General features: G+C 43.5%; 1 protein-coding gene across 1 annotated transcript; it reads right to left on the bottom strand.

Moving 5' to 3' along the window:
- Positions 1-5,387: 5,387 nt before the first annotated feature.
- Positions 5,388-17,510, bottom strand: map10 (microtubule associated protein 10). Its single transcript, XM_048531777.2, has one exon. It carries the CDS (start codon positions 17,370-17,372, stop codon positions 14,526-14,528), a length of 2,847 nt encoding a protein of 948 aa, XP_048387734.2. The 5' UTR covers positions 17,373-17,510; the 3' UTR covers positions 5,388-14,525.
- Between the last annotated feature and the right edge of the window lie 203 nt (positions 17,511-17,713).

Raw genomic sequence — 17,713 nt, 5'->3', positions numbered from 1 at the left:
GGGAAGGAGATAGAAATGGGCAGTGCGGCGTTGGGGAACAATGAGGTTGGAGGCTGTGGGTGGGAGGTCCCGTGCAGTGATGAGGTCATGGATGGTGTTGGAGGTGATGGTTTGGTGCTCAGGGGTGGGGCCATGATCAAGGGGGTGGTAGGAGGAGGTGGCGGAGAGTTGGCGTTTGGCTTCGGCGATGTAGAGATCAGTGCGCCATACTACCACTGCTCCTCCCTTGTCTGCGGGTTTGATGGTGAGGTTGGGGTTGGAGCAGAGGGAGCAGAGGGCTGCCTGTTCTGCGGGGGAGAGGTTGGAGTGGGTGAGAGGGGTGGAGAGGTTGAGGCAGTTGATGTCTCGATGGCAGTTGGAGATGAAGAGTTCGAGGGAGGGTAGGAGGCCTGGGGGGGGGGATGTCCAGGAGGAGGACTTGTGTTGGAGGTGGGAGAAGGGGTCAGTGGAGGGAGAGTTGGACTCCCGGTTAAAGAAGTAAGCGTGGAGGCGAAGGCGGCGGTAAAACTGCTCAATGTCCAAACGTGACTGGTATTCGTTGATGTGTGGGTGGATGGGGACAAAGGTGAGCCCCTTGCTTAGGACTGACCGTTTGTCCTCAGTCAGTGGGGCATCTGGGGTATGGTGAAGATTCGGCAGGACTCAGTGTGGCTGTCACCTCTAGGGTTGCTGGCTGTGGAGGTTGTGGGTGAAGCGATGATGTCGTCGGCTGTGGGCGCGGCTCCGTCAGCTGTGGGTGGGGCTGCACTGGCCATCAGGGCCTCCTGCAGTGCCACAATGATGCCACCCGAAGGGTGCAAGAACAGCAACTCATATTCCGCTTGGAAACCCTGCAGCCCAATGGTATCAATGTGGACTTCACAAGCTTCAAAATCTCCCCTTGCCCCACTGCTTCCCAAAATGAGCCCAGTTCTTCCCCTCCCCCCACTGCATCACAAAACCAGCCCAGCTGTCTCCGCTTCCCTAACCTGTTCTTCCTCTCACCCATCCCTTCCTCCCACCTCAAGCCGCACCTCCATTTCTTACCTACCACCTCATCCCGCCTCCGTGACCTGTCCATCTTCCCTGGACTGACCTATCCCCTCCCTACCTCCTCACCTATACTCTCCTCTCTACCTATCTTCTTTTCTCTCCATCTTCGGTCTGCCTCCCCCTCTCTCCCTATTTATTCCAGTTCCCTCTCCCCCTCCCCCTCTCTGATGAAGGGTCTAGGCCTGAAATGTCAGCTTTTGTGCTCCTGAGATGCTGCTTGGCCTGCTGTGTTCATCCAGCTCCACACTTTGTTATCTTGAATTCTCCAGCATCTGCAGTTCCCATTATCACTGTTATCTATCTCATAAGCTGCAGGTCAGGATGTCATGAGGCATGGTACATTGACAAGACCATGAAAATGCTACGACATCAGATGATCAACACTGTGCAACAATCATCAGACAGGAATAAGACCATATGACCATAAGACAGGAGTGGAAGTAAGGCCATTTGGCCCATCGAGTCCACTCCACCATTTAAACATGGCTGATGGGCATTTCAATTCCACTTCCCTGCACTCTCCCCGTAGCCCTTGATTCCTTCTGAGATCAAGAATTTATCAATCTCTGCCTTGAAGACATTTAACGTCCCGGCCTCCACTGTACTTCGTGCAAATGAATTCCACAGGCCCACCACTCTCTGGCTGAAGAAATGTCTCCTTACTTCTGTTTTAAATTTAGCTCCTCTAATTCTAAGGCTGTGCCCACGGGTCCTAGTCTCCCCGCCTAACGGAAACAACCTCCCAGTGTCCACCCTTTCTAAGCCGTATATCATCTTGTAAGTTTCTATTAGTTCTCCCCTCAACCTTCTAAACTCTAATGAATACAATCCCAGGATCCTTAGCCGTTCATCGTACAATAAACCTAGCATTCCAGGGATCATCCGTGTCAATCTTCGCTGGACACGCTCCAGGGCTAGTATGTCCTTCCTGAGGTGTGGGGCCCAAAATTGGACACAGTATTCTGAATGGGTCCTATCTAGAGCTTAAAAAGTCTCAGAAGCACATCACTGCCTTTATATTCCAACCCTTGTGAGATAAACGACATTACATTCGCTTTCTTAAACACGGACTCTACCTGCAAGTTAACTGTTAGAGAATCCTGGACCAACACTCCCAGATCCCTTTGTACTTCTGCTTTACGAATTTTCTCACCGTTTAGAAAATAATGCACGCCTGTGTTCTTTTTTCCAAAGTACAAAACCTCGCATTTGCTCACATTGAATTTCATCAGCCATTTCCTGGACCACTCTCCTAAACTGTCTAAATCTTTCTGCAGCGTCCCCACCTCCTCAGTGCTACCTGCCTGTCCACCTATCTTCGTATCGTCGACAAACTTCGCCAGAATGCCCCCAGTCCCTTCATCCAGATCATTAATATATAAGGTGAACAGCTGCGGCCCCAGCACTGATCCCTATGGGACACCACTTGTCACTGGTTGCCATTCCAAAAAAGAGGAATGTTCCCACCCAGTGGGGGAAAACTTCAGCAGTCAAGGACATTTGGCCTCGGATCTTCAGGTAAACATCCTCCAAGGTGGACTTTGGGATTCACAACAATGCAGTCGCTGAGCAGAAGTTGATAGTACGTTTGGTACATGAGGACGGCCTCAACTGGGATCTTGGGTTCATGTTGCACTACAGGTGACCCCACCACAACAAACACTCTCACACATACATACACACACACGCATCTCTCCCCCCTCACACATACACATGCGCTTTTCCCCCTTGCACAAACACACACACAGTCTCTCCACCCCTCACATACACGCACTCTCTCTCCTTCCGACGGTCACTCCCCCCGCTCATTCTTTCTCTCTCTCTCACACACACACAAATCTATGGGGTGAATTTGTATTTGCAGATACGCTGTATTTTGTTCAAAAAGAACACAATTTATAGTCAGTCAGCCAATATGGCATCTTATAAATTCCCACTTTAGAAATAAAACCAGTCTGACTCCAAACCAAAACACAAACACACTCCAAAGAAGATCTCACACCTAACATGCATTATCTGACCTGAAATGTCACCTCTTGTTTACACTGATAAAACCTGTGGTTCTCTTAGGGCCATGAGTTGAAAGGAATTTGGGGACTTACATAGATATATTAATCAATTAAAACCTAACTGATTAAAGATTTTACAGCACCTTAGGTTTGTTTAGTACATCCTCCTCAATGATGTGAACCTTTGATCTTTTGCCCTTACCTGTGTCTGATACTACCTCTCTCACTAACACCTGAAGGACTGAGGCTCGTAAAGCTTGTGTTTTCAAATAAACCTGTTAGACTATGGCCCAGCATTGTGTGATTTCTTACCCTGTATAACTGAAGCACAACCTCCCTATACTTACATTCAATTCAACCCACAATAAACAATAACATTTTGTGAACTTTCCTGATTAACTGCAGTACTGCATGCTAATCTTCTGTTATTTATGTACTGGGAGACCTGCCTCAGAATTCTGCAACCTCTCTCCATTTAGATAATATTTTTACACCTTTTTATTCTTTCTATCAAAATTTCTCCCATTATATTCCATTTTCCAAATCTTCATCCACTCACTTCAGGTCTCCATACCCTTTTGTCAGCTTCTTAGACCATAAGACATAGCAGTCAAAGTAAGGCCATTCGGCCCATCAAGTCCACTCCGCCATTTAGATCATGGCTGATGGGCATTTCAAAACCACTTCCCTGCACTCTCCCCGTAGCCCTTGATTCCTTCTGAGATCAAGAATTTGTCAATCTCTGCCTTGCAGGCATCCAACGTCCCAGCCTCCACTGCACTCTGCGGCCATGAATTCCACAAGCCCACCACTCTCTGACTGAAGAAATGTTGTCTTATTTCAGTTTTAAATTTACCGCCTCTAATTTTAGGTTGTGCCCACGGGTCCTGGTCTCCCCGCCTAACAGAAACAACTTTCTAGCGTCCACCCCTTCTAAACCATACATTATCTTGTAAGTTTCTATTAGATCTCCCCTCAACCTGCTAAACTCTAATGAGTTCAATGCTAGGATCCTTAGCCGTTCATCGTATGTTAAAGCTACCATTCTAGGGATCATCCGTGTGAATCTCCGCTGGACACGCTCCAGGGCTAGTATGTCCTTCCTGAGGTGTGGGGCCCAAAATTGGACACAGTATTCTAAATAGGGCCTAACTAGAGCCTGATAAAGCCTTAGAAGCACATCGCTGCTTTTATATTCCAACCCTCTTGAGATAAATGACAACATTACATTCGCTTTCTTAATTACAAATTCTACCTGCAAGTTAACCTTTAGAGAAACCTGGACCAACACTGCAGATCCCTTTGCACTTCTGATTTGCAAATTTTCTCACCGTTTAGAAAATAGTCCACACCTGTATTCTTTTTTCCAAAGTGCAAAACCTCACATTTACTCACATTGAATTTCATCAGCCATTTCCTGGACCACTCTCCTAAACTGTCTAAATCTTTCTGCAGCTTCCCCACCTCCTCAATACTACCTGCCTGTCCACCTATCTTCATATCATCGGCAAACTTCGCCAGAATGCCCCCAGTCCCTTCATCCAGATCATTAATATATAAGGTGAACAGCTGTGGCCCCAACACTGAACCTTGCGGGACACCACTCGTCACCAGTTGCCATTCCGAAAAAGAGCCTTTTATCCCAACTCTCTGCCTTCTGTCAGACAGCCAATCCTCAATCCAGGCCAGTAGCTCACCTGGAACACCATGGGCCCTCACCTTGCTCAGCAGCCTTCCGTGAGGCACTGTATCAAAGGCCTTTTGGAAGTCTAGATAGATAACATCTACTGGGTTTCCCTGGTCTAACATACTTGTTACCTCTTCAAAGAATTCTAACAGGTTTGTCAGGCATGACCTCCCCTTACTAAAACCATGCTGACTTGTTGTATTCTGACCCTGCACTTCCAGGAATTTACTCTTTTCAGTGCTCACTTTCCTACTATCATGGTGTCAAGAGAAAATTTAGCTGCATACCTTTGATCTCTTAATCAAAATCATTTATAAATTGCAAACAGCTGAGGGCCCAGCACTGACCCTTGCGACACACCACTCATGACAAACTGCTAGCCTCAAAGACCCAATTATTCCTTCTTTCCACTTCCTGTTAGCAAGCCAATCTTTTATCCTTGACATCATGAAGCAACAAATATGTGCTAATTCTAAACCATTTGATCTTCTGTAATTTATTTTTGTTATTGATGAATACATATCAATATGTTGGAAAAATCCTTACTTTCCCTTAGTTCCAAGATTTTGCCCCATGACAATGAAGGAACAGTGATATATTTCTACGTCATATTAGCAAATGAATTGGACTAGAATCTGAAGATCGTTTTTCTCATGCACATGAGCCCTTGTTCATCTAGATGATAGAAATCACAAGTTTGAAAAGTGCTGTTGAATGAACTTTGACAAGTTTCTGCAGTTCAGCTAAACAACTTTAATTTCCTTCCATTTGTACATAGGATCTGGGCATTATTGGCCAGAGCAGCATTTTATCCACCCATTTCTAATTGCTCATGAGAAAATGGTGGCAAGTTGCCTTCTTAAACCACTTTTCTTAGGCCACCCACAGTGCTATTAGGGAGGAAGTTTCAGGATTTTGACCCAGCGACTGAATGATAATATAGTTTCAAGTAAAGATTATATGTAACTTGAAGGGGAACTTGGTGATGTGCCTAAGCATCTGCTGTCTATGTCCTTTCAGGCATCAGAGGTCATGGATTTGGAAAGTGTTATGCAGGGAATGTTAATGCATCTTGTAGGTGGTACACACAACCACCTCTTTGCCTTGATGGTGAAAGATGTGTATGTTGAATGATATAGATGGGGTGCCAATCAAGCTTTGTCCTGGATAGTACTGTACTGCTGCCATGGTGAACCAGTGGTGGAGGGATTAATCAAAAAGACTTTTTAGTTCTGTACACAATGTTATAAGCATAGAATATGATGATGATTAGTGGGAAGCCAGAGGATTAGGAATACTATATAAGCCAGCATAGGACAACTAAAAAAGCAATGAGGTGGGACAAGATAAAATATGAGGGTAAGCAGCAAGTAACATAAAATAAGATTACAAGAGTATTTTTACACATATAAAAGTTAAGAGAGAAGCAAGAGTGGACATTGGACCAGTGGAAAATGAGGGCCCAGCACCTTAAAGCTAGCATTTTCAAATAAACCTGTTAGATTATGATCCAGTGTTGTGTGATTTCTGACCCTGTATAACTGAAGTATAACCTCCCTACGCTTACATTCAATTCGGCTCACAATGGGGAGGTAGTAATGAGGAAATAAAAAATGGCAGAGGAACTGAACAGGTAATTCGCTTCATTCTTCATGATGAAAGACAGCAGAAGCATATCAGAACATCAAGAGAGTCAGAGTTAGAGATGAGTTTAGTGGGAATCACTAAGGAGAAGGTGCTGGGGAAGCTGCAAGGCCTGAAGATGAATAAATCACTCAGACCTGATTGACTACATGCCAGGGTTCAGGAGATAGCTGAGGAGATTGTGGATGTATCGGCGGGAACCACTGGAATCTCAGAGGACTGGAAAATGGCTAACTTAAGCACCTCTGTTCTAGAAGGAAGGGAGGCAGAAGACAGGAATTTCTGAACTGGTTTGCCTGATTTTAGAGTCCATTTTTAAAGATGAGATGGCTGAGTACGTATAAGTGCATGGTAAAATAGGGCTGAGTCAGCACAGCTTCATTAAGGGGAGGTCAGGCCTGTTAGAATTCTTTGAGGAGATAATGAGTGAGTTAGACAAAGGAGAGCTAGGAGATGTGAGCTTTTTGGTTTTCCAGGTTTTTCACAACATGCCATCAGCCATGATTAAATGGCGGAGTGGACTCAATGGGCTGAATGGCCTTACTTCCACTCCTGTGCCTTATGGTCTTATGCTGCATAAGAGACTGCTAAATAAGATTACAGCCCAAAAGCATGACATGGATGGAGTATTGGCTGAAGACAGACAAAGGAGTAAAGGGGTGTTTCTCAGGATGACAGCTGGCAACTAGTGGAGTTCTGCAGGGGTCAGTGTTGGGACCACAACTATTCAGTTATACATTCACAATCTGGACAAAGCAACTAAAGACACTGTTACTAAGATCACAAATGACATAAAGATAGGTGGAGGGACAGGTAGTGTTGAGGAGCAGGGGAGGCTGCAGGAGGACTTGGACAGGCTACAAGAGTGGGCAAAGAAGTGGAAGATGGGAAAGTGTGAGGTATTTTGATAGGAAGAATAGAGGCATAGACAATTTTCCAAATGGGTGAAAGCCCTGGAAATCTGAAGCACAAATAGATTCAGACATCCTAGTTCAGGAGTCTTTTAAAGTTAACATGTAGGTTCATTTGGTGGTTAGGAAGGCAAAAAGAATGTTAGCATTCATTTTGAGAGATCTAGAATTCAACAGCAAGGATGTACTGCTAAAGCTGTATAAGCTTCTGCCTTGGAGGTGTCCACAGGAGGTTTACAAGAATGATGCTGAAGGTGGAGGGCTTGTCTGGGTCTGTACATGATTGAGATTGAAACTTACAGAATACTAAGAGGTCTGGATAGAATGAACATGGAGAAGGTGTTTCAACTGATGGAAGTAACTAGGACCTGAGAGCGCAGCCTCAGAGTAAAGGAACAGCCCTTTAGAAGTGATATGAGGAGGAATTTCTTCAGCTAGAGAGAGGTGAACCTGTGGAACTCACTGCCTCAGAACGACGTGAAGGCCAAGTAATTAAGTGTGTTTAAGACAAAGTTTTTGATTGGTAAGGGAATCAAACATTACGAGAAGACAGGAAAACGGGATTGAGAAACACATCAGTCATGATATAATGAGTATCAGAGATAATAGGAACTGCAGATGCTGAAGAAGAGCAAAGATGCTGTTTGGCCTGCAGAGTTCATCCAGCTCTACACTTTGTTATCTAGCCATGATCTAATGATGGGGCAGACTTGATGAGTTAAATAGCCTAATTCTGTTCTTATATCACATGGTCTTTTGGATGGTGTTGAATTTCTTGAGTGCTGCTAGATTTGCACTCATCCACGGGCAGCATGGTGGTTCAGAGGTTAATACTGGTATCTCACAGCATCAGAGAACTGGGTTTGATTCCACTGTCAGGTGACTGGTTGTGTGAAATTTGCACATTCTCCCTGCGTATGCATGGGTTTCTTCTAGGTTCTCTGTGGTGAAAAAGACAAAGGGTATATCGGCCTGCGTAACGAGAGGATTTGAGTGCTCTGTAGTTCTGGTCTCCTTATCAGAGGAGATAAACTTGACCACAAAATCAAATTTGATACTAAACTTTCACAGATCGTCTACTTCTAAGTCTCTCTATTCCTGGTTCAGTTTATCTGGCATTTTCATCCTTTTTCACTCCTTCAGACTTGGCAAATGCGGTGTTTTGTTAGTCTCCCACTTTCTCCATCTGACCTCTGTACACTGCAACTCACACAAACTACCCTGTTTAACACAGTATCTCTACTTGTGCCGTGCGCTGGTTCTCTCTAACATACGTTAGTTTCTAGTCCCGCAAAGTCAATATTTAAAATTTTTTTCTGACTTCAGTTTTTATTTAGTACACCACCCACTGCCTAACTCTCACTTCATCACACCATTAATAGCTGTGTCTTCAATCACAGGTACATTTTAGTTGCACTTCCAAAATTGCAAGTGTCTAATCTTTGGCCATCCATTCACCACATTCTGCAGACACAGATTTGTATGACCACGCCCGCACAAACTATCTTCTCCCTTAGGGTGAATTTAATGGACATGACAGACAACACGATCAAGTTCTGCTCCTCTCTGTTAAAACTGCTCACAATCCTAGGACTGACTTCTATTTGGCCCCATGAGCTTGCACTGCTATTCAATAGACTCATGGCTCATCCAACATTCCTCATATCCATTTTCCTGCTCTTTCCTCATAAACCTGATTCCCACACTCATCAAGGATCTTTCTATCTCACCCCTAAATATATACAAGGATTGTTCCCCCCACAGTCTCCATTGGCAAGGAGTTCCAAAGACTCTCAACTCTCTGCGAAAAGAGAGTTCATCTCAGCCTTAAATTGGTTCCCTTTATTCTGAAACAATATTGTCTGGTCCTAATCTCTCCCATGAGGAATTCTGGAATGCAAAGATAACCCCTGGCTTCTTTTTTCCACTGCAAACCAAGTTACAGAGTCATAGGCATAGAGTCGTATAGCACTGAAACAGAACCTTCAATCTAACCAGCCCATGCCGACATAATTCCAAAATAAACTAATACCACCTGCCTGCTCCTGGCCCACATCCCGCCAAACCTTTCCTATTGCTATAATTATCCAAATGTCTTTTAAATGTTGTAATTGTTCCCACATCCACCTCTTCCTCAGGAAGTTCATTCCACACACAAACCACCCTCTGTGAAGAAAATTGCCCCTCATGTCATTTCTCTCTCCTCTCACCACAAAATGTGCCCCTTAGTTTTGAAATCCCCCATCGTAGGGAACAGACAACTAACATTATCTCTACCTAGACTCCTCATTATTTCATAACTTCTATAAGGGGCCTCTCAACCTCTTACGCTTCAGTGAAGAAAGTCTCAGCCTGCCCAGCCTTTTTTTTTAACTCAAACCTTCCATACCTAGCAACATCCTGGTAAATCTCTTCTGAACCTTCTCCAGCTTAATAATATCCTTCCTATAACTGGGTGACCAGAACAGGACACAGTATTCTAGTTCAGGCCTCATTTGTTAAAACTTCTTCCATGTCCGTTTCGCTCTTGCCTCCTACAATATGTATGAGAGTTTATTGACATCTTTACTATTTTGATTGAGAGAATCCAATCAGCTGTCTTTGCTGCACTGCATTTTATTAACCTAGCTGACCAAACATCCTATAGCTTCTGTTTCTCTCCTGTCTGCTGTCATGCCCCAAGCTCATCTTACCTGTGAGACTTCCCTCCTATGAAAGACAAAGGTCAACTTTTCCTCTTCAATCTTCTGTAACTGCATGTAGTGTTTGATAAAGTAGACAATACTATTCTCAATGTCTTCCACTCTCATCTGGTAATTGGGAAAGCATCTATCTAATTCCATTTTTATCTAAATAAATGTAGGTAGAGAATCAATTGTTATGCCTTTTCTTCGCTTTATCATAGATGACCCTGGGTGTTTCCCTTTATCTATCTTTGGCTGCCTACTATTTCTCATCTACATGCTGATCCTTGATGACATTATCTGAAGATATGATTTTCATTTGCAAATGTATCTTGACAATGCTCAGCTGCACCCCACTACTTTCCTAAGTTATCAGACTGGTTATCTGACTTTGTGTACTGGGTGAGCAGAAGATTCCTCCAATCAAAAAGTGAGAAGACTTAAGCTATTTTGCTTTTGGCCCCTACTCCAAATTCCATTATCTAGTTACCAACTCCATTCTTCTTCCTTTCTTAGTCTGAAATTAAGACAGTCTGTTTACAACACTGCTGAGTTCCATTCTTATTTAATTACAAAGGAGTGCAATATTTTAAAAAATGAAACAACAAATATACTCACACACAGATAAATTCCTCTAGACTTGGTCAATTAGTTTTTTGATTATAGCCAGGCCTCTCTAAGTTCTGGACAGGGTAAATCACATTCAATTTCCCAATAACATGGTGATTTTTTAAAAAAGTGGTACAGTTAAAGAAACAAGCTTTAATGGAATAATCTGGCACTCTGGGTCTTACATTTTTCAGAAAAGTTGCGGTCAGTACAGACTGCTGTTTCTGTGTACTCATTTTGAACACACATTTCAGTGTTTGAAAGCCAATAATAAACCAACGGTTTCCCTCTCTATTGATGTTTGCTTAGCTTTGTGGAAAAGTGCCCAGTTCGTGCCCAATTTTGATTCAGCTTTCTGAAGAAGAACAGCCTTGTGCCCGATGTCCCTCACATTCGTGGCCACCTTAAATACCTTTTTAGCATTTAGAACTGCAAGAACAGGTTCACTTGTAAAAATGGTTTTCAGCTTTTCAAGAGTAGTTTGGTATTTCTCAGTCCATACGACCTTATTTTTCCTGTAGGTCTATGAGTATCACAGTTGTTGCACTGAATTTGGATTGAACTTTCAGTCGAACTCATACATCCCAATGCAAGGGTCTAAGCCTAAAACATCAGCCTTCCTGCTCCTCTGATGCTGCTTGGCCTGCTGTGTTCATCCAGCTCTACACCTTGTTATCTCATCCCTAAGAACATCGTGGTTTCCTGTTTGGCTGTGGGAGTTTGAAACTGTTCTGTTGCTTCTACCTTTACTACCCTAGATTGATCATTTGAGCCTCAGAAAACTCACTCTCTGTGATGTCGACTAGTAGATCAGCTAACTGTATTTTCTGGAAGGGAGCTTCCAGTTACTGTAAGTGCGTATCTCGAGTGTCACTGCACACTAGGTGGTTATCTTAACTCCACCACAAATTAGATAACCTTGCTACTTTCTGGCATCAGCCTTTGAAAGGTGGCAGGAGCATTTTAAAGTCCAAATGGTATGACTTAATAATTTAATTATCAACCATCTGGAGTTACAAAGGCACACATTTCCCTCATGCAGGAAGGCAAGGAAACCTGTCAGTACTCCTTTAATAAATCCCTCTTCTTAATGTAGGTAGCTTGCTATGCAATCATCCAGCCAGGGTACTGGGTAGGAGTAAGCTCTGGTCACTGTATTATCTTGTCTGGAGTCAATTCCGATCCTTGTGGAGTTTTGCATCTTGAATAAAGCTCAACTGGGGATCTCCAGCTACTGCTCAACTTTGTTGTCTGGTGCTCCAGCAGTTTGTACTTCCTTAAAATGGATTAGCTTTTCTGGGTAAAGTTGACAGGGATGTTCCCTTATGGGAAGGGCCTCTCCTACATCCAAATCATGTACAGCCATGGTGGTGTCGCCTGCCTTCTCTCTATGAGTATCCTTCTGAATGCAATGAGCAGCCTCATTACGTATGCTTGCTGTTGTGTTCTTGAGTAAACAAATAAGGAATCTGCATTTGCTAGTATTTCATTATTGGGTGGAATGGCAGTAAAGGGTTCATGTGGACCTCACTTGCTTCTCCTTTCAATTCATGCTTGCTGTTGCCTTCGTCTTCTTGGTTACTTAAATGGGGCTGACCATCGCCTGCTTTTTGGTTAACTGCTTGTAGGATGTGGCTGGACCAGCGTTTATTGCCCTTCTCTATTTGCCCTTGAGATGGTGGTGGTGAGCTGCCTTCTTGAACTGCTGCAGCCCATGTTCTCAGGTGAACCCACAGGCCATTAAGGAAGGAATTCCAAGATTTTGACCTAGCGACAGGAATGCCTGACCTGAAAGAGCCTTTCCTTTCTTCCCGGATATGTGTTCTCAACCACTTAGTTCACTTCTCACATTTTTAGGCTATCACAACAGACTGCAGAGCCATGTCTTTAAGGGTTCACTTTAAGGGTTGGTAGCAGCATTAACACAAAGTCTCTTAGTTGAAAATTTTGGACCCTGGCATGTTTGTCTGCCTTTGATTTTATCACTGGAAGATTTTCACGTGTTCTCAGGCAACTTCACAGGTTTGGAAGAGACGCTCTTGCAACTCTACTATATGGTCTAGCATGTAGACCACCTCCTTCTCTTCTACTTGCTTTTATATCCAGATGTGCTCTTACACACAAGTGAGTATTTTTTTGCCTTACCAAATCACCTGTGTTCTGATGATGAAGAATCATTGGACTTGAAATGTTAACCCTGCTTTCTTCCAACTGCCATTACTGCTGAGTTTTGCCAGCAGTTTTGATTTATGTTGTCATTGGCATCTTCTAGACTCATTTAGGATAACCAGAACCAGAGGGTCTTCTGCCTGCAGTGCCAGCTTAGCTTCCATTGGCTAAGCTTATCTGTCCATGGACTATATGATCACAAAATAGGGAAAAGTGTCAGGCATTTTCTCCCACAGCTGTTCAGTCTCTCTGACCTCAGTGACTTTTTCAGAGACCACTGGGGATAATGTTATCTTTGCTTCTTCAAGGTCATTGCCAAATAGCAGGAGAATCTTGTTTTCAGACAAGGTACAACTCCCAAGGTCTCTGGTCCCAGCACTAGCTCACAATCCTGGTTAGCCTGGTGGAGGGTAGATTTGGATCCTGTTACCAGCACCTTCACACTTATCGCATTCTCTGGTGGGAAGATCGTACCCATTCCAAGCATTATAGTTTGGTTGGCCCTAGTATCCCCCAGTACCACTTCAGGCTTGTTTTTCTCACCCTGTGCAAATGTACTCATTCTTTTTACTGATGCAATGGCACTTTTCTTGGGCTAAAGGGAGTAAACCCGGTGTAGTTTCCCCAAAAGCTTACTCTTAGAGATGTGGAAAATAGGAGCATGAGTGGGTCATTTGGCTCTTCGAGTCCTTTCCACCATTCAACATGATCATTATTGATTATCCAACTTTAGCCCTAAGAACTATATCTAACTCCTCCTTGAAAACATTCCATGTTTTATCCTCACCTGCTTTCTTTGGCAAAGAATTCCACTGGCTCACCAATTTCTGGTGAAGACATTTCTCCTCATCTCAGTCCTCAATGACCTACCCTATATCTTTAGATTATGAGCCCAGGTTCTGTACTCCTAGTCATAAGGAACATCCTTCCTGCATTTACCTCGTCATAGTCGGTCCTATGAGACTCCTTGTTCTTCTAAAATCCAGTGAATATAGTTCTGACTGATCTAGTCTCTCTTCATATGTCAGTTCTGCCGTCCGAGGATTTAGTCCACTAAGCCTTTGTTGCACACGTTCCATAGCCAGTAGTTCCTTCCTCTGTTACAAAGACATTGATTTCCTTCTTCCTAATATTTAGCCTGAGAAGATGTACAATGTATCCCTTGTCAAATAAGCAGTCTTCCAAAATACCCAGTGGAAGGATTGTGTGGAGGTGTTACAAGCTCCAAGTTGGATATTGTCAAGCAAAATATTGCTAGAAATCTAAACTAAAAATAGAAAATGCTGAAACTAATGAGCAGGTTAGGCAACTGTCTCAAGAAATAGAGGGCCAACCTTTCACCAGCTGTCTAACCTGAATATTTCTAGCACTTTCTATTTTTATTACATATACAGAATGACCTAACAAGTGATGCTTTTAAAAGACAACATGGAGAGAAAGGAAAGAATTGTGGGTTAAAGATGTCTCTCTAGTGCTGTAAAGAGGAGCCATTAATGAGATTTGTAGAGCTCACACCACAGTTAAATAGGTAGAAAATGAAGAAAGAAAGCAAGTGAATTGGGCAATGAAGGAAGGAGATTGAAGAAGGAAGGTGTTCTTTTAGAACATGTTCAGGAAGAGGTCTAAAACTGCCCACCTCATTTATGCGTATAGATTGTCACATGCATTACAAATAGCATAATGGCAGATAAAATTTACTTATGTGTCAAGAGAAATGTAATTAACTAATACGCAGTCTAAGGATGCCAAACACAATAACAAAGTAACTTTAGTGACGGCATCACAAAGTATATCCAGGAAGTTTGTTGGTTATTAGTTCAGAAATATGCCTGCACTCATTGGCCATTCCTGTAGCATCCAACTCACTCACACCTTTTTGAATATCTGTTGTGTTAATTTCAAGTTCACCACAGGGAAGGTCAGACACACTGAATGTTATGTAGGAATTCATTTGGGATGTCCCTGAAGATTGGCTGTCCTCTAAAGGCTTGCATCCAATTGGTGAACTTGAAAACTTGGGGAGCTCAATGCTAACTGCACTGATATCTCCCTGAAGGAGTGTTGACTCAAGCGGTTTCTTATTTTCTTCGTTGTTTGTCAGGTTCAATGTGTTTCTAAATTGATTTACCTCTGTTGAGCTGGTAGCATCATTGGATACATCTGAGGTTGCCACTTTCTGTTGGTGACTTTTTACATTGCATATTCCTTTTAAAGATCGAATTGGAGATTGTTGAGATGGTATAGGTAGAAGAACTGAATCATCTTCCCTCTCACTTTGAGCTTCTCCATTGTTGAAATGTTTGGAAAGGTTAGATTCTGACGCATTGTTAAAATACATATGTTTCGCCTTAGTGGATATTGCCTCAATACTACTATCCAAATTATCTGTACATTTGCTTGTAGGTTCAGGACTGGTAAAATCTTCCGAGAATCCTGTTGCTTCAGGACTTGTGAAGTCCTCAGAATACTTGGGATCAGCACTGTCATTATAGCTACTAGAGGAAATCTGTGCATTGCTGTCTTCTGCTTTTGTGGAATCAATTATAGAGTCAGGATTAATTTCTGAAGTCTGCAACACATTCTCTGCTCCGTTAAATGACTCAGTGACACTGTGGTCAGAATCCAGATTGAAAATTTTGGGTAAACTGATCTTTACATCTTTTCCAAAAAGTACCCTTTCATTTGTTGCCTTATCCAACAACTGAAAGTTTGACTCTTTTGAAGTTGGGCCCAGAGTTCGAACACAGATCTGTTCTTTATTAGTGACATTTTCCAGTTTGGAGGTTTCTCCAAAATTATTTGTGCTTTTAGTTTTCCTATTTCCTAGAACTTTTGAAGAATGGAGGGAATCAAGTTCAACACTATTTTCAATTAATGTTTCAACATTTTCTTCAAAACAGCCACTTTGGAAAGAAAAAGCTGCAGAGAGGTGATGATCTTCTGGAAGAAATTTTGATGGAGCACTTCCTTCTTTGCCTTTATAGTATGTTGCTGCAGTCTTTCTCTCTTTCAGTTGTTTTCTTCTTGACAGTTCCCTTTGTTCATGCAATATCAGCATATCTGGGTTTGTCTGCTGTAATCTTAATCGCAGGGTATGTGTTAATCCATACATCAGCTTTCTTTTTGGATGTTTAGAGTTGTTCCTTGTAATAGTTTGTTTTGTAGTATTTTCTTTCTTAAAGTGTTTTAGAGATATTGGGTGGTTTTGAAACTTCTCTTTCTGGTTCTTTAAATTTGAACTGGTGGATGTGAGGTGCTCTGATGATGTTGAACTAGTTGGTTTGTGAAATTTGGGCGAATCATTCTCTAATCCACTATAAAGCCAAGCAAGTTTAGGATGAATGGTAAGAGGAATCCGGTGCGGAACTTGATCATGCAGCAAAGAAAGTTCTATCAGAAGCGCATTTAGTAAAGGTAACTGACTGATGTTATTACTTGGATCAAGATGTGGCATTGTATCGTTTACTTGTGGCTTTAACCTGGATGTCATTTTCGACTGACTTGCAGGCAGCCTAGAATAATTTAAATTCTGGCTAATTTCGAACGATTCACCATCATCCGTATCTCGTTGCTCCGGTGAGGCAGACATTGTATCAGGTTCCAGTGCTCTGCGTACTTCAGCTTTTCTTTCTTTGGATTCATTTGTTGACCGCGTGTAATACATTGGGGGTGGACAAAAAACGTTGTCTACACCTAAATCCACACTTCGTTCAGTTTCTAATCTCTGCTGTCCCATCTGGTGTTCCACGTGTTCCCCTTCAGTCGGTTTGTTCGGTTTACGTTTTTCCTCCGTTGGCATGGAGGTGACAACAGGTACTTCACTATCGCTTATTTGGACTTTCTGGTCGAGAATCTGGTTACCCGCTACCGGGTCGGGGCATGTTGCGGAACGAAATAATGTTTTCGCGGCATCTTGAGGAGTAAACTCCTCGTTCTTTTTATTAACCTGCTCTGTCACAGCTGGCTCATCGGGCAAAACTGGCGCTTCCACAGGTTTGACCGCGAGTTTTTGGGCATCTGGCATTCCGACAGTCAGGTTCTCTCGACCATGCGGCAGTAAAGCCGCCCCCAAACTCAAGAGTCTGTATGCCACCGAAATGTGGCCGATCCTTCTGCCCATGAGATTATACAAAGCGTGCAGACCCTTACTCCCATGCATGGAAGGCACTGTAATACCGCGCTCCGCAACTTCCCGCCTGATTTGTTCCACCGCATCGGCCAGAGAAATCAGGCAACTGCCAAGGAACTTGGGTACCCGAGGGAAGACGTCCAGCAGCATGGCGTACAAAGGTGTATTGCTCAAATGGCTGTGCAGCGACGCCAGGCTGATCTTGAACAGGCAGGATTTACCTTTGCTGAACGGGATGTTACAGCCATTTGACAGTCGTTCAGGAATCGCCTGCTTCTTGTCGGACGCCGAGCTCCGCCGTATACATTCCGCTCGCTCCGGTTCAACTTGATGGACAAGTAAAGTTGGAAAGTCCAACAGCCTGAAGGCCACCGCCAACAAAGGTCTAGATCCTGTAGTCCAAGGCCCAGGCTCAAATCGCACATAATCCACCAACAACTCCAAGGAAAACAACGTCTCCATGGCGGGAGCTTTGGCTGGGCTCTCACTGACGGTCATAAGGACGGGAGCCTGGCCTTCTCTCTCTGTGTGTGCGATAAACCTTCTGCGTGCCGAAAACTCGGGCAAACTTCGTCCGGAGAAGCTTCAAATCCGAAACCTTAGCAACGGTGCCCGAAAAGTATCGCGAAAACTGGCGTCGGCATTTGTGGGGGGGGGGGGAGAGAGAGAGAGAGAGAGACATCGCGCTTCGACCTTCGGGCGTTGTAGTTCGTTTCCGGACAAATGAACATCCGACTTACTCGGGAGAATGTCTAGGAGGAAAACTACACATCCCAGCATGCCTTTCGGCCGCGACCCAGGTCGTCCTACTCATAGTGGGGGCGGAGAGGCGAGCTTCA

The sequence above is a fragment of the Stegostoma tigrinum genome, chromosome 4 (genome assembly GCF_030684315.1).
Source record: "Stegostoma tigrinum isolate sSteTig4 chromosome 4, sSteTig4.hap1, whole genome shotgun sequence".
Classification (NCBI taxonomy): Eukaryota; Metazoa; Chordata; class Chondrichthyes; order Orectolobiformes; family Stegostomatidae; genus Stegostoma; species Stegostoma tigrinum.
Note: the sequence above shows the minus strand (reverse complement) of the source record. Positions and strands in the feature narration are given on the sequence as shown.

Coding starts and splice junctions, on each gene's coding strand:
- map10 (XM_048531777.2), bottom strand. CDS start 17,372: ATGACCGTCAGTGAGAGCCCAGCCAAAGCTCCCGCCATGGAGACGTTG.